The sequence below is a fragment of the Anopheles marshallii genome, chromosome 3, assembly GCF_943734725.1.
Source record: "Anopheles marshallii chromosome 3, idAnoMarsDA_429_01, whole genome shotgun sequence".
NCBI lineage: Eukaryota > Metazoa > Arthropoda > Insecta > Diptera > Culicidae > Anopheles > Anopheles marshallii.
In genome coordinates, this window is record NC_071327.1 from 57,068,081 (window position 1) to 57,091,463 (window position 23,383).

A 23,383-nucleotide genomic window follows, 5' to 3' on the forward strand; every position below is an offset into this window, starting at 1 on the left:
TTAAATACTTAAATGATGATCGTTACTCTAAGATTATTCTATCTCTTCTACGAAGCAGAAAATGCCTATTGTTAGGATCTTCACTAGAACCTTTTCGGTTTACCCTCAATCAAAAGGTATGCCGCAGAATTCGGACCTGGCACAAAATTACCACCGCTGTTATCTTCCCGAAAGGATGTGGCGTGCGAAAGCAAACACCTCATCAATCCCTAGTCGCACCTTGCGCATAACCCCCCCATACACACACACACGCATCCTATACCCAATAATTTTGATAATGATTTGAATAAACAATCATATACACGACGATGCCCGGGATAGGGCTAGCGCTTTGTTGTTTGCTCTACCATTCCCTACCTTCAATAAATGGCGCTCGACAGCTCGATACGTTCTACAGCGCGGGACGATCCTATCCCTCACGCCGAAGCGGTGAGAAAAGTGTACGATCTTTTCACAAAACAGCCATTGGTAATGACGGGGTGTTGCTGTAAGGATTTCTTCTGCTGTGAGCAGCATGTGTGTGAGCGCGCGCGCTCCCGAAGATCGCCGTAGCACTTGACGCGCAACCCTTTGGCGTGAAGTGCTAATCGGTAGACTCAACAAAACCTCTCGCACGCACCGGCACCGGGGAGCTGCCTGCGTGCACGTCGGGAAAGCTCATTAAACATGATTTGAATTTTGACCATTTTCCGTTTGCTTTTCTGTCGGATGAATCGATTCACGGGAAAAATGAAGCCGCATTTAACGAGCAGGTTCGGGGAGCTGTTTATGCGTGCGGAGTATAAGCATAAGGGATGACCGGGATAAACAAACGTCGATGTTTGATGGTTTTAGTTAGGAACGCGTGTTTTAGGTGCCGATGTAGAATTGATTTCATATATCTGGAAATGATTATTTAAACTTCTAAAGCTAAACTTCTAATGCTTCAAAAATTATGTAATCCGTATTTTTAAGAACTTTTTTTTATACTTCACGGGAAGGCCCTAAGTAGCTGGTTCTTCATCAATGATTCGAGCTTCCAATTTCTTCATTTGGGTTTTTTGTCTTTTTTTTTTGGGAATTTGGGTTCCTTCATTTGGGTTGTCACCATTCTTCTGCCATGTTTACTGCTTCAGCCAGATTTTGAAAGTCGCTCTGGCCGAGGTCACACAGACAACCCATTGGTTTGGGAAAATTCAAAAATCACCCTAAGGTAGGCTACATCCGTGCCCCTCCAGTAAATCCAAAATTGGGGTGTCAGGGGATCTTCCTATGCTACGAACTGCGTCCAACAAGTAGGGTCTTGCACTCACCCCTCATATTCCATGCAAGACCATAAAACATGATCCACATCGTGGAATCCGACGCCGCAGCCACATACCTTGGTGTCGACCTGTCCTATACACTGTAGATGTGCGCCCAATGCGAAATGATTAGGCCTATGTCTAGACATCATTCGAATGAACGCTCGATCACCAGAGATGCCTGAGATGCTGAGAGAGATGAGAGAGATGCCAAGGCTTTAAGGAAACACAAGGAGTGATAGAATACAAAAACCTCCCGAGCTCATCCGTGCCCCACATACTCTGCCAACGGGCCATGCAGAACGTCTGTAGGGCACAAAGGTGTTCGTAGGATGAGCCTATCCTTAAAAAAGCACCTTCCCAGGGGCTCATTTTGGTCAATTGCTCAATTTTTTTTTTTTTCAACATCAAAACTAATACTAACGATCTCGATTAAGTTTGTCAATTGCTCAATTGAGCGCTGCTTCGAAGCCGTCCAAAATTGCACTTATCTAGGGTGAAAATTCAACACCGACAATAACATTGATGTTGAAATACACGCTACGGTGCTGACTGCCAACCGGTCGTTCCATCGTCTGAGAAAACTTTTCCACTAAAAACATCTGTCGCGACGAATGAGGCTGGTTCTTTAAAGAGCTCATATAGTTCCAGTACTCACATATGCCTCTGAGACACGGACCTCGTCCAAAAGTGACGAAACCCTGTTAGCCGTGCGTGGAAGAACAACGGAGGAGCCGCCACAATGACGAGCTCTAAGAGCTGTACGGCGAACTTACTGTCGTACAGGGGAATAGACTCGCCAGGCTCCGGTGGGCTGATCACGTCATGAGAATGACACCGGACTACCCAGCCCGTAAAGTCTTTTTAGATCGTCCACATGGACAGAGGAGGCGTGGTAGGCCCAAATTGAGATGGAGTGATGGCGTTGATGCGTCCGCCAGAAATGCCGGGAGAATGAATTTTCAGACGAAGGTGCTCGAGCGTGTTATAAGAAGAAGAATAAGAAGAAAAAAAGTAGAAGACTGATAGCTTAAGTTCTTTAAAATAATATAACATCAATCGAATTAAGCTGTATACTTCATTTCTTCCTGCTCATTTTGTCTCACTCAGAATCCTTCCGAATTCCTTCAGAAGTTTTTTTTTCAACATCAAAACTAATATTAACGATCTCGATTAAGTTTGTTTGCTTAAGGCGGTTCATCAAGAATGCGATAATGCCACTGTATCCGCATCCCAAAAATTGATGTTTTTAAAACAAACCCCCCATCATACGATCATGCATGGCACGATATGTTTATTTGGATCATCACTTAAATTAAAACCATCCAACGTACCAACGGGTACACTAACGACCATTCGGTAAGCGAAAACAACGTCGAGTCGTCGGTGCATTATAATAAACAATAAGTGCACACGTGCAAACAAGACATCACTCCGCACAGGGTGGCGTAAGATCGGCGTGTCGTCCACATGGTGCGCTTTGCAAAGAGCGTTTTGCGTTATACCATACATGGCATTTAATATTCTAACGAGAACTGTTCGCGTTAAAGGTAATTTTTCGAAAGTACGATCATTCATCATCGTGAGCATGTGATCAGATTGTGCGGATCAAGCAGCGAAGTGTTCTTCTAACGAGCTAACTGGCACGCCGTTAAATTATTCACGATTGTGCTTCGTCAACGGTGCCACAAACGTGGTTTGGCCAGGGGTTTCGTATTGCAAATATTTGTCCATGCGTCAATCATGCTTAAATTTGGTTATCACCGTTGCGTGTCCGGGCACGTACTTCCCCCAAAAACACGCGTATCTTACATTAAGCGTTTCGAGCGCTTCAACACCGAAGCTCGTTTGTAATCGTTTGCCGAACACGAGCTTGGTAATTATTTCTCCCTTTATACGTCAAATGTAGAGCACTCGGCACGGTCAAGTGATGGAGAACGATTCACTTCTAAGGCGCTCGTTGGCGCTTCTTTATATCACCATCCTAAATTTAACAACCCCAAACACGACAGGTTGGTGCTCCGGGGCGTTACCTGACTCCGGTTCTGCTGCAGCATCAGTTTCATCGAACAACTTTCTAACAAGCCTGTTCAAATATTTATTTGTCGCGTCTGGGCACACACGGCCGGATGGCAGACCGGCTGGCCCTTAACGATTGTTTCCCGACCCGAACAGCGTACCGATCGCACGGGATCGCAAAACACAAACGCAATTCACACATCATTATGTTGCGCCCATGCAATCTTACGCAGCACGGTGCATCTTCCGGCCGGCGGGTGCGCCCGGCCATGCGATGCGAAGCAAGTGAACGCTCGAGGTGTTAACGTGATTTGTATATTTTGTGCACGGAATGGCGTATAATTTTTACGACGTACTTCGTCAGCGAACAACAACGGAACGCTTGCCGAGCGAAAGGGCATTCGGGCAATGTTGGGACGCCTCGTCGAAAGTGCTGATGCTGCCCGTTTCGTACACATTAATGCACACGACAAATTGGCCCGTTGACGATTGCGGTGAAGAAACACGCGGCCCTGAATGGATGGATGGGAGGACACCGGGATATGATATTAAATACGCAACAAATCGACATTTGCTCACCGAAGTGCACGATGTGCCTGCGCCGACCTGCCTCACTGTACAGAGCGAGGCACAACAAACGTGTTATAAAGTTACAATGAACTTTGGCGTAAAGGTATCAATTAGAGCGCGATCGTGTTCGTTACGGAAATGTGGCTAAATGATGAAAAACGGCCAAAAGCTAAGTTTAACACCACTTATTAGAGCATTATCCAAACATCACTGATTTGTATTGTATTTTGGTGTACGTGCAGAATAGTACAATTATTTTAATAATAGAAAGTTAAAAAATATAAACTTCTTCTCCCTTGTCGCGACAACAACCTCAGTAGGTTTCGGCCTGCCATTTTTGGCTTTCTGTGACTTTATTTACCCGTAGCGGGATAGTCTGTCCTGCTTACGGGGTGATTGGTCCGAATGGGATGTTGGAGCGAGCCGCCCTTCAAAATTATATTAAACATGAATATTTTCCCAATCATGTAACTGATTCTACCTTATCCTTCGTTTTATATTCGTTCCATCTTGTCGAACTCAGTGTTTTAGAATGATTTGCCAATTTGTCTAAATTGTTATTGAAGCTATGTCTTATTTTTTTTAATTTTCATTTATTTAATAAAAATTCTTTCAAATATTCTTAACTTATAATACATTTATTTATTATCAAACATGTTTCAAATGACCCGGCCATATGGCATGACACACAAAAAAAGTTATTAAATACAGGCAGTCCCCGAGATCCTGAGACCGGTTCCTCTTATACGCGAATTCGGAGATACGCGGTTTTTGGAAACTTGACAGTTGAATTAGTTTATAGCCTAAACTATAAGCAAAAAGGTGAAAAAGTGGTCGAAAAAAACATTTGTTTATAATTTATTTTATTTTGTATTCTTTCAAAAATTCGCCTGATTTACTGAATAAATTAAGTGAAGAGAATAAAATCAACTGTATAACTTTGAACTATAAACGATTTTACTCCTGGATTCGATTTACGCGGAAATTCGAGATACACGGATTTTTCCCGGGTTACAGCGGACCACTATAATAGCGTATCTCGGGGACTGCCTGTCCGATTAAACTCATTAGTTTAAAGCTTTTTAGTGTCGTTAGTTTTAAAGAGCCAATAAAATATCACTAAATATATGAATATAAAAGACACTGACTGAACCGAGAACTTACACCATCATTGTTTAAGCATGAGTACATTTTCAGCAACTTAACCGAACTTCAATCAAGCAGCTTACCCCGGATGTTAATGAGACGCGAGTAGTCGCAAGCATCGCACAAACAATTAGGCTTAACCACACGTGTACAATGAAGGTAAGACACATCGCTGGGATACATAAGATCTATTTGTAAAGTGCTATTGATTGCTTTGCTATTGAGCGACCACCATTACAGTTTTCTTCAAATGTGGTAGGTTTAAGACAAAAACAAACCTCAACTTACAACAGCACAATCGAGCGATAGCCATTCGAAACATCTTAAACCAACACTACTTAAACCACCACACGAGCACGAGGATCGCTCGAAGTCAACGGTTGTTTCTTCCTCTCCCGAGCTCTCAGATCCGGCTTAACAAGGAAAGCACGTCGTTTGTGTGTTCCTGCCTACGAGGGCAAAGAGAGTCCTTCAATTTCATTATCAAGGATTAGCATCTTTCCACCGTCTCGAGCACGAGTGGTGAGAAGATAAATAAATACAATCACCAAACCATTCAATGCACCTCAACGATGAAGAGTCCTTGCAGGTCCTTTGCATACATTGTTCGTTTCGGATCCCGGCGAAGTGTAGACACTAACCCGGAAACCCGGAAACCATAATTAATGAACAGGATAAGCCACGGGTCGGCAACACACTTTCACACAATCTCACCCATGGCCACGCTTCATGGAGGTTCTATAGAAGAATGCTGCGTGGACGGATGCCGGAATTGTAAGAGTAATCTGAACAGTGTCCTTTTTTCCCGGACCGAACTGTCGTGTATTCGATTTCGAAACCTTCTTGCATGTCCTTTTTTCTCCTTTTTTTTCACTACCGGTGCGAATTGACCACGTAATGGAAAGGACACCGAAACCGTACCGAACCGAACAGGAAACGATCATAAAGCGATTATGGACAAGCGATTGTATGTCGGCTTGACCGGCTCAAAGCAGGCAGCACAGGAAGGACCGTGTCCATTTCCTTTTCGTGTGCCATATCTGTCCGTTGAGAGAGATCAATAAAAGTGAGGAAATAATATTTTTTCGGTGAAGTGTGACCAATAGCAGACGACATTGTTTGCCGCACGGTTCGGGAACCGGCTAGGAATTCTTCAAACAAATACAGCAATTGTGTTTGTCTATTGTACTGGGTAAGGCGACAACATTCTTTGAACAAGGAGTTTCTTCAAAACGATCTTATCAATATGGTTCCATCTCAGGTGTAAGGCATTACAAAGTACTTCGAATAATCTCATACTCACAGATGAATGTTTACATTACTTCTTCCAGGCTCGCTTACAGTTGAGCACGTCCTGCTGACATAGACGGGTCATTAATTCGTTTCCAGGAAACTCCATTCCTGGTTGCTCTCCTGCACCCCCGGATGCATCCAATCTACAGGCTCCACTTGTTCCAGCCAACGAGCTCACAGTGCACCTTTACACCTCGTACCGAACGGGTTGTTGGCGAGCGTCTTCTTGATAGGTCAAAAGTTAGACATCCCCACGGCACGTGCCTTGGCATCCGTCAAGATGTCTGCTCCGCCAAAGCGCGGTGTTCACTCTGCTTCTTCGCACGACCTGCCCAAGATAGTTCCTAGTACACACCACTCAAACATGGCGAGAGCGTCGACGTCCACCTGTACCCTCTAAAGTGGATATCAATAGACGACTATCTGACGTACCAGAGTACGGTATGTAGTGGAGGAGTCCTCTGGATCGTGGGAGTTCAGGGAACAAATAGTAGACACGATTTCCCATAGCAATTGTGCGTCCGGTTTTCGTTGCTTCAGTTGTTGTCCGAAGTTAAGATCGTACCAATAGTAGCAGTACTCCTCTACTATCTCGAGATTGTCTCTTTCAATTGGTGCTCTGCTCCGCAGGCTGGTACTTTGACTTTCGTCCTTCCCAGGGAATTCTTACCGCTGCGTGGTGTTCCATAGCCATGTTTACCAACAAAGTTCAACAATCAGAATGACGCTCATTTCGGACACGGTCACCGATTCGATCAATCAACACCTTGCACGCACACAGAATGCATTTTGCTTTCAGCTGGAAAAATAAATATTCTCAAATACTTGTTTCATGTATTTTCGTTCATTAATGGGTTTTAAAAACTTCACTACATAAAATCGGATCGTTTTATACCCTCGTTTCTCGCTTTCTTTTCGTTTGTGTGTGTGTGTGTTTTCTTCTTCTTTTTGTTTCCTGTTACGAATCCTTGGTGCAATGTTTGCACAAACCGGCTCAGAATGCACTCAAATGTTCCCAAACCTTCTTCGTTTCGTTTTGTTCGTTCCCATTTAGTCTCCGTGCGTGCGGGTTGAGGGAGTTCTATATAAGTAAGCTTCCTTAACTCTACCTAGTCCTCGGCCCCTGTTCCCCACGGGGTTATAGGGGGGTGAACGTTACGCACCGTGTAACGATTTTAGCATTGCGTTTAAGTATTTCTTTTGTCGGAAAGGCCATTGATACCATTGATACCAAAAAACCGTACTACAAAATGCTGGGGAAAACAGCCAAACTAATTGTTCGTTTTTAGTAACGCGATTCCCTACAAACTCCTCTAACTGAGCCCGGTTTGCTTTGCTAGTAACATATCATGGAACTTTGTTTTTGGGTACCTCAACAAAACATAGAACTTTTCGCATACCTTTTATACGTAAAATCACTGTTAATTCTTTCTCGGCTGTAGCGCGAGATCGTTTCTCTTTTCCGTTTCCGTTCATTTCGCACTAAATCTAGACGTGTAATAGTGGGAGAAGACAAAGATAGAAGTTTTTTTTTTATTTGTGACCAGTACAACAGAAACATAAACGATCGACAGGACGATTCAACGGTTTTTGGTACACAAATTATCTTCTTCGATTTACACAACGATCATACTTGACAGCACGACATAACCTTCCTGTTTAATTGATCTACAATTGAACTGTTGTTTTTAAATGTTTTTTTCCCCACGTCCCGTTTGAGCTGGTTCTTATCATCCATTTCTGCGTTCCGATTTATCGGGATACAATTTATATAGTTGTATTAAACCACACCCAAAACAGCTAGATTGTGTGTCATGGTACAATTGGTAAAACGGTTTAATATGCTACACATTACAGTTGCAAAACAAAGTGTGTGTATATATATATGAGTGTGTGTTTGTGTATTTACTGTGCGTGTGAATGTTTGTTTAGTTTTCTAGAGAATTCTAGAGAAGTGAATTAGTACAAACAGTAGCACTAGGGAAGGGTTTAACATATCTTAAGGGGTGTTCGCTTCGCGACTGCATTACCAATTTAAACTTCCCTTACTAGCTTTCCTTTTTAATGAGCGGTCTGCACATGATCACTCGCTGCCGATACACATCACAACCATTTTCCGCTACTTTTTGCTCTATAACTCATTCCTTGACAATGGAAACCTTTGCCATTGATTCGCTACGCTAGTCGCGTTTCCTCCCGGTGAAGCAACTCTACAAGAGAACTGCACATTGGCGGGGAAATTATGTCACGTTCGCAAACCGTTTGGCAACATTTGACACTACATTCTCTGCTGTGTATTTCACTAAGGACAAAGGTGCCTTGCATAAACAAAAGATCGATGAAACACCAAGAATTCGTTTGCTGATCATCAACATTTTCAAGCTTTTCTTCTTTCATCTAATTTTGAAGAATGTATCTTATTATATTGAATATATGAAATCATTTTTACCATCCTTTCTACATCATTCTACAAATACACGCAACGGCGATAAAGTAATGACACACGAAAGTGAAGTTTACATCGAATCCGACCAGGCAAATCATACGTAATTTATCATTACACCTTTAATATGGCTTGTTTGCAGACAGCGGGACAAGTGCCAAGTTCCCCATCTGTGCTTTCGTATTTGGCAACAATTGCATGTTGTTTATGGAAACCTAGCACAGTTTTTGTTGTAATTATTCGAAGTGCTTGGTCACATCTCGTACCTTTTGTTCCGAAAACATTGAATGACAAATTCATGTGTTAATGTGAAAACATTCGAGTGGCCCAGACCGGTCCAACATTTGATGATTTGATTTGACTGCGCAGCATGGCTGAATGAAGTCAAAGAAACCCAGAACTGGCAGACCTAACCTTCTTGAGGTTATTGAAAGAAGAAGAATACATAAAAGAAGAATGTGAAAACAATATAGCTTTGCTCGCTACTTATAAAGCAGTGTTTTGTCTTGAAGAAATAATTAGTAACTAAACCGAGCCTAGAAACCATCTTGGATGTAATCGTATGATCAATTGAATAACTACTCACACCGAAGAGGAACAATTGTAATACCCGTTCATACGAGTCAAGCTATGCTCAATTTGTGTAAAAATTGTACTCATTTGTATCGTAAACAACGTTGGATCTACAGCTTACCATTTTAGAAAGAGAGAAATTTAGTTTCAAAATCAAAACATATGACTATTTTCCGCAAACGATATACGATCGCTTACCGTCACTACTAAGCAAAGAGGAAAATGTAGGCTCTTTACTCTCCAAAAGACACGATGGACAAAGCGTTCACATTGAATTCCTAATCCATGCTTAGCTAGTAGTTTGTCGAGCCTTCGCTTATTCAGTATGAACGATCGTCAGCATATGTAATTTGCCTTGCTTTAACACTAAGATATCGTGCATCTGATATCCTTCGGTTCTACATCTAAAATGCATGTACTAAGTAGCGAACCTTCCGTTCTCCCCTGCTGATGCAATTGTAACAAACAAAACTAGTAAACACACCATGGTAAATAAACACTTGATCACATTATGCTTACAATTTACACGCATCTCTCCCCACCCCAATGCACATCGTTCTCGTGAAAGGTGTCCTTTGTTCTTCTTCGCGCACTTGGCGCATTTCTTGCATGTTCAGCATTTCTTGCATGTTTAGGATAAAACAGGGAGCGTTTTCCCTTCGTTTTTTGCATGTATTACATCGTATTACATTGTCACAAATAAACAACTATACACGGTCGTTAGATGGTACGCTTAAAAATAAACAAAATAAATGGTACGATACAAATAAAACGTAACAAGATAAATACTTTTTGCAGAATACCCGCGTGACTTGTCGGTAGGTTTGCCGAATCGCCCTTACCCAGGAAAGGCAGGGTGCGCGTGTGTTCTAATGTAAACGTCTTAAAATATTCTTACATTCACTCTAATATTCTGGTAGCCGTTTCTCGTGTGTATCGTCAAGATAAAGAGGTGCCCGGTTGTGCTAACACAAAAGCTTAACACAAAAACGTTCAACATCAAAACTGGTTTTACCTACGCGACAACTAGTTGTAACCTAACATTATTCTTTTTTTTCTTGTAAGCGGTGTACAATCCATTCAAACAAAACTTAATAAGACCTGCACTATTGTAGCAGTGTGTCACAATCTGTCTCACTGTGTTTGTTGTTTGTGTGTTTGTTAATATATATATATGCATACATGGTAAGAGCTAACATTGTTGTTTTAGCGAAAACTTGCGCTACGTATTTTTCTTGTCCTTTAGTCATTACGTATGTACGACATGGTTTAAACAGCTACACGTGAAAACACAACTGTACACGTTTCCTTCTTGAAGAAGGAGGTACGACACACATTTAAACATAAACACATCTATCGCCCCACAGCAGGCAAAACATTCCCAACTGGTCCGAACTTCCCCTTCTGTTTTCGATGCTTCTCTAGCGTGTCGTTCGATTTGTTTGTTTGTTTCGGTGCTAACTGCTACAGCTACATGCTAAAAACCCTTACCTCAGCTCTACCCCTACTCATATCACCCATCAGCTTCCCCACCATCGATTCCATGCGACTCACTCGTTACCTTATTAATTTATCGCCTGCTCCGTCATCTGCCGACAAAGAAATTCGAGTCGCGAGTTGATATCAACGATGCTACTGTTGTGGTTATTCTGACTGTTACTGTTATCGCACTGGCCACTATCCTTAGTCAGCAGCGGTTGTTCTCCACCAGACATTAAACCCCCACCGGAAAGCTGTTTCATAGCAACGTTTCCTTTATCCACAATCTTCCCAACGGTGGATCGATTTTCACCCGACACGGAGCACAGATTGTTCAGGAATATGGCCGGTGGAGGTACCAACGGGTTGGTATTGTGATGGTGATGCGTAATGTTGCTCAACGAATGGCGATGAAACATAAAGTTTGGATGCTGCATCGCTGGCGGTTGCAGCGAGGGAGCCTGTGTGGTTTGCTTATGGGGAAGCGGTGGCTGGTGATGGTTGGTTTGTTGGATGGACGGGTTGTTGGTAATTATCGGTTTCATGACACCACCACCATTACCTGCCCCGCCGCTACCATTGTGCAGAGTAGAAGCGAAACTAGGATAGGAGGAGCTTTTGTTATAGTTGGCCGTGCTGCCGGTGGCATTGCTGCCGGCGCTAGCGTGGTGGAAATACTGATGAGCCGCCATGACCTGCGACGATGCACCCTGTAGATGGGAGTGAGTTTGTTGCGACGAACACACGGATGCTTGCTGACCCGCACCGGCATGACTCGGTGGTACAAAGTACGGGACTGAACTTTTGCGATGTGTTTTCGCTTGCGATTCGTTGACATTCACTGGTTTATGTTTGTTGTTTGCAGACCATCTGAAAAAGAAAGTAGATACGCATTCAGTACTGAAACACTTCATCGTACTCTGAACCTGACCAAGAACATCATGTTGACACACAATTTTTTTTAATCCTAGTCGACATTCAGCTTTATGTCGATTCGATTATTATGTGTCCGCGCCATCTGGCGGCTAATAGCATAAGTTCAGTTATATACAGATCTCTCCCCTCTAACCAACTCTGTTGTAGCATCTCCCAGTTTTTATTTTTTTACCTTGGCTTGTTCATACCAGGTCCAGCAACGTTCACACTCTTCGTGAAGTGTCCACTCTTTGGCGCAATTTGCATCTTTATCTTTGACACTTTGTACTTTTGATCCTTCAATTGGGCAGAGTGTGCAATAAAGGCGTCGTTGTGCAGGGCGCGCTCGACAATCCACAGGAAAATGTTCAGGTACTCTTCGTCCTGCTGGTTACAGACCGGTCGCATTACTATGATGGAACCAACTGGATGGATGAAAAGAGGAGAAAACACAGATTGTTAAACTTAGTTCTATATCAAACAATCCCCTTCTTTCAAAGCCATCCCTACCTAGATCCAAAACTTTTACAAACTGTCCAGCAATATCCTCCGTTTGATCCATACCGATCGGTTTCATCGGCGTTAGCACGATGTTGGTTAATTCCTCCAGCACAATGCCAAGTTGTGCCTTTTGGCCCGCTATCAGATCCTTCTCTAGCTGCAACAGCGTACCGTAACGTTCCCTTAGCTTTTGTATGCAGATGGCCAGCTTGTGCCTGGCACCCTTCGTCACACCCAGATTCTGCAGGTACTCTTCCGTAATGCCGAGCATTTTGTCGTACGTTAGATTCGAGAACAACCACACATACTTGTGCAGCCGCAAACTCTTCAGCCAGTGCGCTATGCTGGACATACCGATGTTTGGCTGTCCACCGTACAGCTTCATCAAACCACTGCCCTGCTTGTAGTCGTCCAGCTGCGTATCGGAACCGCTCGATGCTAGCGACGACCGTGGGCTCTCCATCGTCAGCGAGAAGCTGCGCGGTTTGTTCTGCAACAGTTGCAGATTGGAAAGGTTCTCCGCCGACAGACATTCGTTGTTTTGCTTCTGCTGCGCATTCAGCTCACCAACGCCGAGCGCAGACAGGGTGGAAGGGGTGGTGAGACTGTTGGAACGTCGCGTTTTCATCAGCGTGCTGTCCAGATCTAGGTCCAGCAGTGCACCACCGACGCTAGCGCCAGCCGACGTCAGAAGACTATGCTGGCCGAAGTTAGTGAGCAGTGGCACGCGCAAGAAATCGTTTACGTTACTATTGAACGAGACTAACTTTTTACCGGTCGTATGCGTTGGTCCCGCCGTTCCCGGTCCGACTCCGGAACCAGCCGGAGTGGACGCAATGAGCGACACGACATTCGGGGCGGCAGCTTCCGCTGCCCGGATAGCAGCCGCACTGCGCGTTATATAGTTAAACTCGTCCTCGTTATCGAAATCACAATCGTAATCGAATATCTCGGTCCCATTTTTGCTGAACGAAATGTGATCCTCGTCGGTGGAATCGTACAGTAGCGATTCCGTGGCTGCCATGAGATCGTGGTGCGTATCGCAGGTTGCACTTTCGGCTGTGGGTCCACTACCCGTCGCCGTAGGCCGTTGTTGTTGCTGCTGCTGACTGTGTAGTGGTAGTGTCACGCTAATGCCAGCTCCACCACCACCGTTGCTCGACACTAGGGAACTCCCAGTAGCATTGCTGCCAGTGGTGCTGCACATCATTGATTGACTAGATGCAAGCAAGCTCTGTCCAATCGTCTTGCTAAACTCGTTCACCGATTTGCCCTCTTCTACGTGCTCGGGTACCCAATCGGCTGCCTGCTGCTGCGCTGGTAATCTGGGAGAGGCCGCCGTTTTCAACAGCTGCGACGCGGCACTATCCAGACAGGAACTGGAACTGGTGGTTGAGCTGGATGATGAGCTCGTGCTAGAGCTACTACTATTGTTGATATGACTATTGCTATTATTGCTGTTGCCGCCGGACACGGTGCCGGTCGTTGTCGTATGATTTAGGCTTTGTTGCGATTTCGACAGCACGGACGCAGACGTCTGGTGCTGCTGGTGAAGGTGGTGCACTGCTGAAGGAAGCTGAACCGCACCGGCACCTGGTACGATCTGCGAGCCCGGAGCTGAAGCTCCGTTTGTCCATGAGTTTGAACCCAATCCTCCTCCGTTGGAAGAGTTTGTCGATGTTGATAGATACTGTACATGTGGGTTGGTGGTACAGGGCACTGCTGCTGTACCGTTGCTGTTAATGCTGCTACTGCTGCTTGTACCGTTGGTTACTCCAGCGACTTGTTGTAGGTTAAAAAAGTTGCGGCCCTTCACGACGGATGCCGTGCTAGCGGGCGGAAGGTACGACGTTGAAATGTAATCTTCCAGATATCGCAACCAGTGGCTAAGAACGCTACAATTACAAGGAAAGCAGAGATAATCAATATTTAATTTGCTTCTAATTATACTATTTAACTAACAACAAATCACTCACCGTCGATCGTCGTTCGTGATAGCGGGATGTATAAGTAGATAGGACAGCGTCTGCTGCACAATTTCGGTCGGTACGAGCTGCCGGCATGCATCATCTACCGCTGCCGGTATTAGCGACATGTACAGACTTTTGGCTTCATCGTTTCCCGGGGCCAGCAGTGGCAGGTACATGAGGATATCTTTTAAAATATCTTCCTTCGTTTCCGGTTCACGCTGAAGCTGCTGCTCATGGCCACCACCGCCCTTCGGCGCGTGTGGGTTGTGTGCCGACGGTGGTATCGTCGCTGTCGTGGAAGAATTGGTAGTAGCGCTAATGACGGGAGATTCTTTTAAGACAACTGGTACGCTACCATCCCCAGCCGGGCTGGACGATTTCTTCAGCAGCTCATACGGCGTGCCCGTTTCGGTGTTTGTTTTGAGATTATTGTTCACACTGTTGCTGTTATTGTTGTTGTTCAACTGAGCGCCACCGATTAGCAGCGAGGCTGCGGCACTGCTGTGGCCGCTTAGCTGATAGTAACGCTGCACCAGCATACCCAGCAGGATCGTGCTGTTGGCCTTCGTTTCCAGCTGCTGCAGCTTAGCCTGGGTGCTGTAGTTTTGCGCGAGATTATAATCGATCGAAACCTGCAGAAACTTTAGATTGGCGAATGGGACGCGCTTCAGCAGCGCGTACAGCACGACTGTCCGTTCGCAATCATTCCACTGCTCGAAGAGCGACGTCACAGTGCCAACCTGTTCGCAAAACATTGTGGATGGGTTGCCGCCGGGATATTTCATATTTGCAATGCTGATGCCACGGGAACTGATCGATCGAGTTTTCCAAGGGTTAATCCTTCCGGCGCGTTATCTGTATTCCGTTTCTCGTAAAAGCGTGTCAACGTGTTTCTTGAGAAAACTTTGATGAGATCGTGTTCTTCCTCTTCGACTGTCCCCGGGAGACAGTTACGTCCTTACTTAACAAAAGTGTACTAGAAGCATTTGGTTTCTGGAAGAACAGAGAAAAAGACACCCAACATTAGTATTGTTTATCAAATCCAACGGTCACAAGACACCTATTCGGATATTTCGTTCGACGATCCGTAGTAACGCGCAAATCGCTTCTGCTGCTGTACCCGAAGAAGCTCCGAGGAAAATCCGCTCCAAAAAAACATAGCCACTCTCCATATCACACACAATATGGTGTTGTTTTGTAAAGGGTGCGTTGTTTTGCGTAAAATTCCGAAATTAGACATAAACCGGGTCACATACAGCCAGCGACCGAAACCGTACGCGTCATACAGAGAAGCAAAACTAACGCGGCGCACACACAACACGAGCTCCTCGGTTCAGACACACACGCATACAGTTTGTTTCATAACCGGTGCCATGGGTGCCGACCGACAAGCGTCAAGAGGACACATCTTCAAAACGCCATCGTTGGTGGTTTTGTGAAACAAAGGCGATCCTTTTCGGCGCGAACAGAGGGTTGCAAATCATTGCACTCTTCTGGCCTGTTTATCTCACATTCTCTTTCTCGCTCAAGGGGGGTTTTCAACCCCTGGGATGCGTCGTCTAAAAACTGCACGATCAACCTTTGACGCTACCATGCGCACGGGGCGACACCGTATTTGACGGTCAAGTAGGAGGCATCAACATCTTCCCCGGTGTTCCACCTGTGCTGCTTTGGGGCGGTGTGCTCGATCGTTCACGTTTGAAAAGAAATAAAAGGTGTAAAAGGAAGCGAAAACAACAACAACAAAAAAAAACGACCCATTCCCATCCCTTTACCGGGGTGGTCCGCGGCAAGCAGTAGTAGCAGGGTTCTGCTTTTCCGTTGGCGCGCTTTTCTGCACACCTAAGCGCATATTTTCTTATCGCAACTCGGGATCTTTTCTTATCGCTCCCGTTGTTTGTAGCGTGTTGGTCTTCTTCTTAGCCAAGGCGGTACTCACAGCATCTCATTTGCGCTCGCGAAGCAGAAGCTGCTATTCAACGGCAGACAAACCCTTCTTCGGTGCGCTGGCACGTCAAAGATGCACGCGATTAGTCCGTTGTTATTTGCTACATCCCTGAATGTGTGTAACATTGATGCCATGATGCGATTGATGGCTAAAAGGTCGCAACAAACTGTTTCCCTCCCTGGTTCCCCTCTCCCGCACACCTCGGACAGTGGCCACCCCACAAGCACATCGTTTTCTAGTGCCCTTCAACGTGCGGGTCGTACGATTGTGAAAATTTTCCTTTCACGTCAACACGGGCTGGCGCGTTGGCCCGGTGGCGCGTGAAATACGTCACCGATAACAAAACGCTAACCGAATCCGAAAACATTACTAGTAGAACTTTCACAGCAGGTTAGAAAGTCGGTTGCATTTGTACGAACGATCGCGAAAACGTACGCGTATGGCGCAGAGGATGCGTTTTTTTTTCATTCCTTTTCCCTCTGTTTGGTGTGTTAAATTTCACAGCTACGATTAGCATCCAGCCATTTGTAAACCGATAACACATTTCGCCATTTTTTGCTATCGCGATCAATCACCTCGGATATGATCGAGATTGATCGAGAAATTGAGAAAAATTAAACGGCACGGCGAACGGCAATGATATGGCAGTTTTATACTTTTGCTTTCCTCACAGCACTCTACCATCGATTGGGCAATATATTTCTGTTAGTATGGTTTTTCTCGAGAACACACAACTTTTTTTCGTCGGCATCTGCAACGCGCCATTTTCCAGCCAGCTTCGAAGCAGGATCGCATCCAAAATGAAATCCTTTCCGCCCATTCAACCCGTATCTCCGCCGGGGGCTTTGGTTGCCATCGCAAAAAGGTTCAACGCTTTCTTGTTAGACTCCATTTTCGGCGATCGGTAGAAGAAGCGCGCCATTGACGACCGAAGCGCGTCTAGTTTGCCGGATGCTTTCCCCCCTTTATGCGCGCCCCATTCGCTTGTTGTGTGAAAAACTTTCCAGGCCAGTACTTTCCGCCCTGCAATATGTGTTATGCGGCAGCAGCGGCATCATAAACCACTGCTCGTCAATTTCGCCGCAGGAAGCACATGCGTGGAACAGCCGTGGAATCCTCCGCTTTGTAACAAACAGTGTGGGAAAGAAGTGTGGTTAGCTTTTACCCTGCGAACGCCTCCTTTTTTTTCGAAAGAAGCAAGGCGTTCTGATGCGGGGCAAGATGTGTAATGCGATCGTCACACTTGCCACATTCCAGTGGTTGCTGTTTTCCGGTTGCGATGCTACAAAATTTTGCACAAATCCGACGGGACGCGCGCGCCTGCCTGTGTGTGCGTGTGTTTGTGTGTGTGCGTATGTTAGGATGATTTTCCCGAGATGTTTTACCGCACGACACCACACTTACGCTAGTGTTTGCACTGTGCTGCACTTCGATGAACATCGGTAGCAGCTTTTTTGCAGCTGTACGGGCAACAATTTTGGCTTACAGTCGGACGAACATTTAATAGGTCGCACACATTGTCGATGCGTTCACAACAGCACACGGGCCCTACCTGGGTGACTTTCTAGGGGCAAGCCTAATTTTCACATCACACGCGCACGGCACACTGGGGGGAAGTACACACTAAACACAACGAACAAACTAGAGACGCACCACAACCCGACGGCGTTTCCACTGCCGGAAAATTGCGGAAAGTTTTGCCACTACCGCGTGGATGGAAGTTGGACTCCACAACAATCACAGCTGATAAAAAAATGGATGTACAATTAAAGTTATGAGCTAGGTGTATTGACGGTAAAGTTATTTATTGACAGTTCCACCTGGCGTCTGTCATTGGGAAGTTGTCATTCTATTTGGGGAGATATTTTGACGGAATTGTTGCAAACGACAGTCCAACAGTGCGTGTGCGACGATGCTGGGGGGAATGAAAGCGAAATGAGCGAAAAATAAGCATGCAAGTTTGTACGACAAATTGCATACTTTCAGGCGTTTTATAACACAGTTTCATTTGTTCTTTTATTTACAATATGAAATATGGATATACTGCAAGGCTAATAGCGAAAAAACAAATAGTATATGTAGGTGCAATTTAACAATTTAAAATATTTTTTTATTTTTCTTTTCAGGTAACATCAACGCTGCTCTAATGGATTCGATGGGTTTGTATTCCTGGTTAACTTGGTATTGTTGGTACTTTCAATTTTTAGCGTAAGTTGTGAAATACTTTCGGCAGTATGACCCCCCCCCCCCCCCCCCCCCCCCCCTCAGTAAGATACCCGTTCTGACATATTACTCTGTCTTACGGTATTATTCTGAGTTCATCGATGTAGTGTTGCTTCCAGCGTCGGTTATCCGAGGGCATGCTTTTCCCCGTTCCCCACATTGCGCCAGCATTGTTGATGGCTCGCGCCATAACTTCCTTGCGTCTAAAGTATCCTAACGGCTGATGCCGCGGGTAGTTCACATAAGAAATTGCATTAACCGTAGGTGAAGGATGAGCCTTGCTCTTATTCTTCATCGCTTTAAACACTGTAAAAGGAATGACGCCGAACAGAAACACAGCCTCGATCAAGCTAAGTATCGAACCTCCAAAACAGAGTCCAAGAATTCCACCAAAGGTGGCGACCAACGTTTGCCAGGTGACGAACGGTTCGCGCCTATACTTGAGACAGTTGGTCGAACGAAAATGCACGTGCAGCACACCGTACGCGGAGAAGTTGAATTCTGGACTGAGAAAAAACGAAGAATTTAATTAAAAGTCTAAGTCTCTCCAGGAAACTGTCCTTACCCTCCTAATACTTACGTATAGTAATCGTTTTGGGGCTTGGAGATGGTATTCGTTATGGTGTGAACTTCATTTTTCTGAAAGTGTAAGATGGGAAAGGAAGACCTACGTGCGCATTACAATACACCCGGTCAACTTACCTCCAAAGTGCAACTGGGATAGCAGTGACATTTAATGTTGGAACGTTTGGATTCACTACCCGCCATGTTGCCCACCTGCGCTGATGTAAAGCTGACGCGTTCTGTAAATAAATAGCAATCGAAAGATTTATTCCGACGAACTTAACACAATTCTAAACAAACCTTTCAAATCCAACAAACACGCGAGTTCCCGAAATCCGCAAATGGGAACCTGCAGCATTGCTTGCAGCTCAACCGTTTGTCTAAACAGCGGAATGCATCGACACGCAGTGGCAATGTAACGCATCTCACACTCGTTCATACAATTGCTGTACGTGTACGGGACGCTTGTCGTAATGTTGCCCTCATCGGCGAACGCACAGCCCCGCATTTCGAGCGGGATGTTGCGCAACGCAGGACTCGCCGTTACCATCGTGGGCAAGATGGACACGTCCGTCTCGGTGCCTCGCTGTACGACGGTGGTGTAGTCCGAATAGTCGGGAAAATCGAACGACCGATGGACGTATACCTCTATGCCGTACGAAAACCGATTCGAAGCCATGTAGTAACTCTCGCCAATGTCCATCAGTACCGACAGTCCTTCACCCTTCCCAATCCCGGTGACATGTATGCTGTCCTGCGGTAAAGCATCTTGCGATCGCGTAAAGTTGGGCTCCAAAAATCGATCCGCATTGAAGGAGCAACAGTAGCCGGCAAATATTTTCGTACGCCGAAACAAGGTTCTACACTGTACGGGTTTCATCAACCAGAAGCAATGAATCATCATCGTTTCGCATGGTGGAGCAACTTCAAACGATAAACGTTCCGTATCATATCCTTTCGACGCTAGCAGCTGTTCTATAGCAATTATACGCTGATCTATAGGGCGATAGTCGTTCAATCGGGGTAACGAGTAAAGCACATCCGTCGTATCATTTAAAGGTATTCCCAACTCCATTCTGAGCAGAAACAACAGAACTAATGTAGACATAGTGATCACCGCCGAGCAACGATCGGGGCTACTTACAGCTGTTTACCAAGCTCCACCGCTTTAGACGAATGTATCTTATTTATATTGCACAGCGTCACCGATGGGAATGCAATCAGCGACACCGGATAGGAGGTCGTCTCGATGGTGGTCAGCGTTGGATTGCTCCGGAACTGATCCCAGGCAGAGTTGGCAAGGAGAAGCGTAAACCCCAAACTCACCATTGCGATCACACTCCAGACGAACCGCAACAGGATGTTGCCCCGTATCGCCTTGTTGGGCCCAATATAGCGAAGTCCATGCAGGGACGAATTCTCACAAAATATCCAAAACGTCTCCACAACCGTCAGTGACGCTTGCCTCAGAGCAGCAAGAACGGATAAAGAATGAACCATTTCCGGGCTATTAACACGAAGGAGACTCTACCGCTGCACGAGCTCATGCTTTTATATACCCGAGAGTTTGTTGATAAAATATTCACCTTCATTGTGCTGCTACTTAGCCGTAGCGCGTTGTTCAGATGTCAAACGAGCTGTAACTGGTGAAAGGCTTTCAGTCAAGCTTTTTGTATACCAATAGCCGGCAGAAGGACTAATTAAATTATAGCATTTTTTCATTTCCATCACGATACATCCCTAACCACGTTTGGATAGAGCCTTATTAGGTTATTATACTATCCTTTCTGATGTCAGCTGTAGTTCAAGAGCAGAACGAATGTGAGTTCGGTAACTGGAACACGACGGTATACCGTCCCATTCCGGGGGATGTTTTCGTTCTTCATCATTTATTACACCAGCCCAACATGCACTGCGATGGAATTGGCAGGATCCGGAAATGCACATTACATCGGCACGTCATCACTAATGGCACTAAATTGCATTACTAATGCAGTGCTCATCAAACAAACAACGTTGGCGCTTACGAATTCTGGATGAAATACATCCTATAAATATGGTTTGCTGGATGATGTAGCCCGAACCAGACGCACCGGTTAAACATTCCGATTGCCGTGAGGCCAAACGATTGTGGCGGAGAACATGAACTTCAAACAAGTGTACAGGACCGCGTGTGGAACGGTTCGTTCTGTCGTGCAGCACTTTTGTGAAAATACCAGCCTGCATGGTTTGAGATACGTGTACGGTGGTGGCCGAACCGATTCGTCACGCAATGGTGCAATGCTGCGAATGGTTTGGCTGCTAGCTTGCATGGTTTGCATCGGCTTTACGATGGTGATGGGCATGATTGCTTGGATGCGTTTTCGCACCACGCCGACGATCACAACGATCGAAACGATGACGTATCCGATCTGGAACATACCGTTCCCCGCGGTCACTGTGTGCAATATCAACAAGATAGACCTCCGGAAGGCAAAACCAATTATCGATCGTCTGTAAGGTGTTCGTTACCTCTCGGGACTTTGGAAGCTTTAGTCTTCGCATTGACGAGACACCTTATTTCGTTACAGCGTACAGGAGTACGGAATGAGTGAACGAAACGCGACCGGTTTACTAGTGGCCCAGGCAAGTCTGGTCAACTTTGAAGCAGTTGACACCAGCTACATCGAGCTAGAAATGTTCCTCGGACGCATGGGCTGGAATCCCGACACATTGCTGCTCGAGCTAAACCAACCCTGCGAGGAGCTGATCAAGGTTTGCTACTGGCTCGGTTCGGAGGTAGACTGTACGAAGGTTATCAGCCGTACACGGATGGACAACGGTTTCTGCTGTTCGTACAACGTAGACATCACGATGCAACCGCTCATTGTGCAGCGGAACCGTAGCACCCTGGGAACTCCTTACCGTTCTAAACGATTGTCGGGCGCAGGCCGCAACGTAGGGTTGTCCATCCTGATCGATGTCCAACCGGACACGTACATGGCACCGACCAAGTCGTACTACGGGGCTGAGGTGTACATTCACGACTCGAACGATTTCCCGTCGGATGCGGACCTGGAGCATGTGGCACAACCTGGGTGGGATGTGATCATGTCCGTCATACCCCTGCCGATCGAGAGCAGCAGCACGATGAGCCAGGTGCCGGAAAGTATGCGCAACTGTTTCCTGCCGGAGGAGAGTGACTCACAACCGAGGGATGTCTTCAATCTCAACGTTTGCATGGCCAAGTGTCGCCTCCGTACGATACTGAAGCTGTGCAACTGCGTTCCGTTTTACTACGCGGATTTAAGTAGGTTTGGTGGATAACATTTCACCCAAGACTTTGTTGGAACCTTTCATTACATCTTTTAATTACAGACATTGCAGAAGGGAAGGGTATGGAGATGTGTTCCCTGAAGAATGTCGCATGTTTGCATTATTTCAGAAGTAAGTGGAAGTGCTCAAATTCAAAACAAAAACGAACAATGACGACGAGAATGTATTTCCATCCACTAGGATACTTTTACAGCTTGCGCACCGAGGACAGCTCGGACCCGGAATTACGGGATGTAGAATTTGGAATGGATTGTGACTGTAAACCACCTTGCTCTGTGTTGGTAAAATGTGACACAAACAGACCAATAGCCAAGTACCCCAATGTACTAATGAACCTCCCTCTCTTCGTCACAGAACTATAACGTGCAGACGATCGTGAGCGAGCGAAAGTCGAAAAGTTTCAACTCGGCAAACTTGTAAGTAAAGTCATCGGCTAGACTACACAGCTTGGCACTTTGGTCTAATGTGGTCTTCCTTTGCAGCGGAGGACGAAACGTGTCAATGTACGCTACGCTCAACGTACACTTCAAGGATATTTACTGCGTTAAGTACAAGCGCGATGCGTACATGACGTGGGACTCTCTGGTGGCAACGTTCGGAGGCATTTTTGGACTGTGTATGGGCGGGTCGGTGCTCAGCATTGTCGAACTGTTTTACTACTTCACGATAAAACCATTTACCCTGTACCAGTCGGGGAGCAAACGGAAGCGAACCGCCTCCAATCGGAAGGTACTGGTGCAACCGTACGTGTCACGGTACGATGGCGTAACGCAGTATCCGGTGGGTTACTTTTCGCGCCGCAATGTACTCGCAAGGGAACGCAGTGCTGGTAGGAAAATGCCCAAACCGTGTGTTCCGGTGAAGAAAGCAACGATTTCCCGCGATCCCCAATCGGACGTTATTTCATTCATTTACTGAATCGAACTCGGGTCCTTCACGAATGCATTGTGCTTAATTGTTGTTTTTATTTATTTACAAATACCATTATTCGCATAAACACGATAAATTCAGCAGTTCAGTAGCGGCTTATCAGCTAAAATCAGCGATGTCTTACATGAGTTTTAATCAAAACGATTGTACGACTATTAGCTGTTGGGAAAGGGGCCCGTACGATAGAGACACGGTTGATAAGGGAGATTAG

General features: G+C 45.6%; 3 protein-coding genes across 3 annotated transcripts; 1 reads left to right on the forward strand and 2 right to left on the reverse strand.

Annotated features, from left to right (window-relative positions):
- Positions 1–10,892: 10,892 nt before the first annotated feature.
- LOC128713536 (protein Smaug) lies at positions 10,893–14,977 on the reverse strand. Its single transcript, XM_053808397.1, has 4 exons — positions 14,199–14,977; positions 12,232–14,117; positions 11,915–12,146; positions 10,893–11,676 (listed from the first exon to the last, which is right to left on the reverse strand). The coding sequence occupies exons 1-4, from the start codon at positions 14,975–14,977 to the stop codon at positions 10,893–10,895; spliced, it is 3,681 nt and encodes a 1,226-aa protein (XP_053664372.1).
- Positions 14,978–18,439: 3,462 nt separating this feature from the next.
- LOC128712878 (sodium channel protein Nach-like) lies at positions 18,440–20,427 on the reverse strand. Its single transcript, XM_053807745.1, has 5 exons — positions 20,072–20,427; positions 19,228–20,003; positions 19,066–19,166; positions 18,944–19,002; positions 18,440–18,869 (listed from the first exon to the last, which is right to left on the reverse strand). The coding sequence occupies exons 1-5, from the start codon at positions 20,425–20,427 to the stop codon at positions 18,440–18,442; spliced, it is 1,722 nt and encodes a 573-aa protein (XP_053663720.1).
- An 831-nt stretch (positions 20,428–21,258) lies between these two features.
- LOC128712879 (pickpocket protein 11-like) lies at positions 21,259–23,160 on the forward strand. Its single transcript, XM_053807746.1, has 6 exons — positions 21,259–21,422; positions 21,498–22,216; positions 22,285–22,353; positions 22,423–22,523; positions 22,597–22,658; positions 22,725–23,160. The coding sequence occupies exons 1-6, from the start codon at positions 21,259–21,261 to the stop codon at positions 23,158–23,160; spliced, it is 1,551 nt and encodes a 516-aa protein (XP_053663721.1).
- Positions 23,161–23,383: the final 223 nt, after the last annotated feature.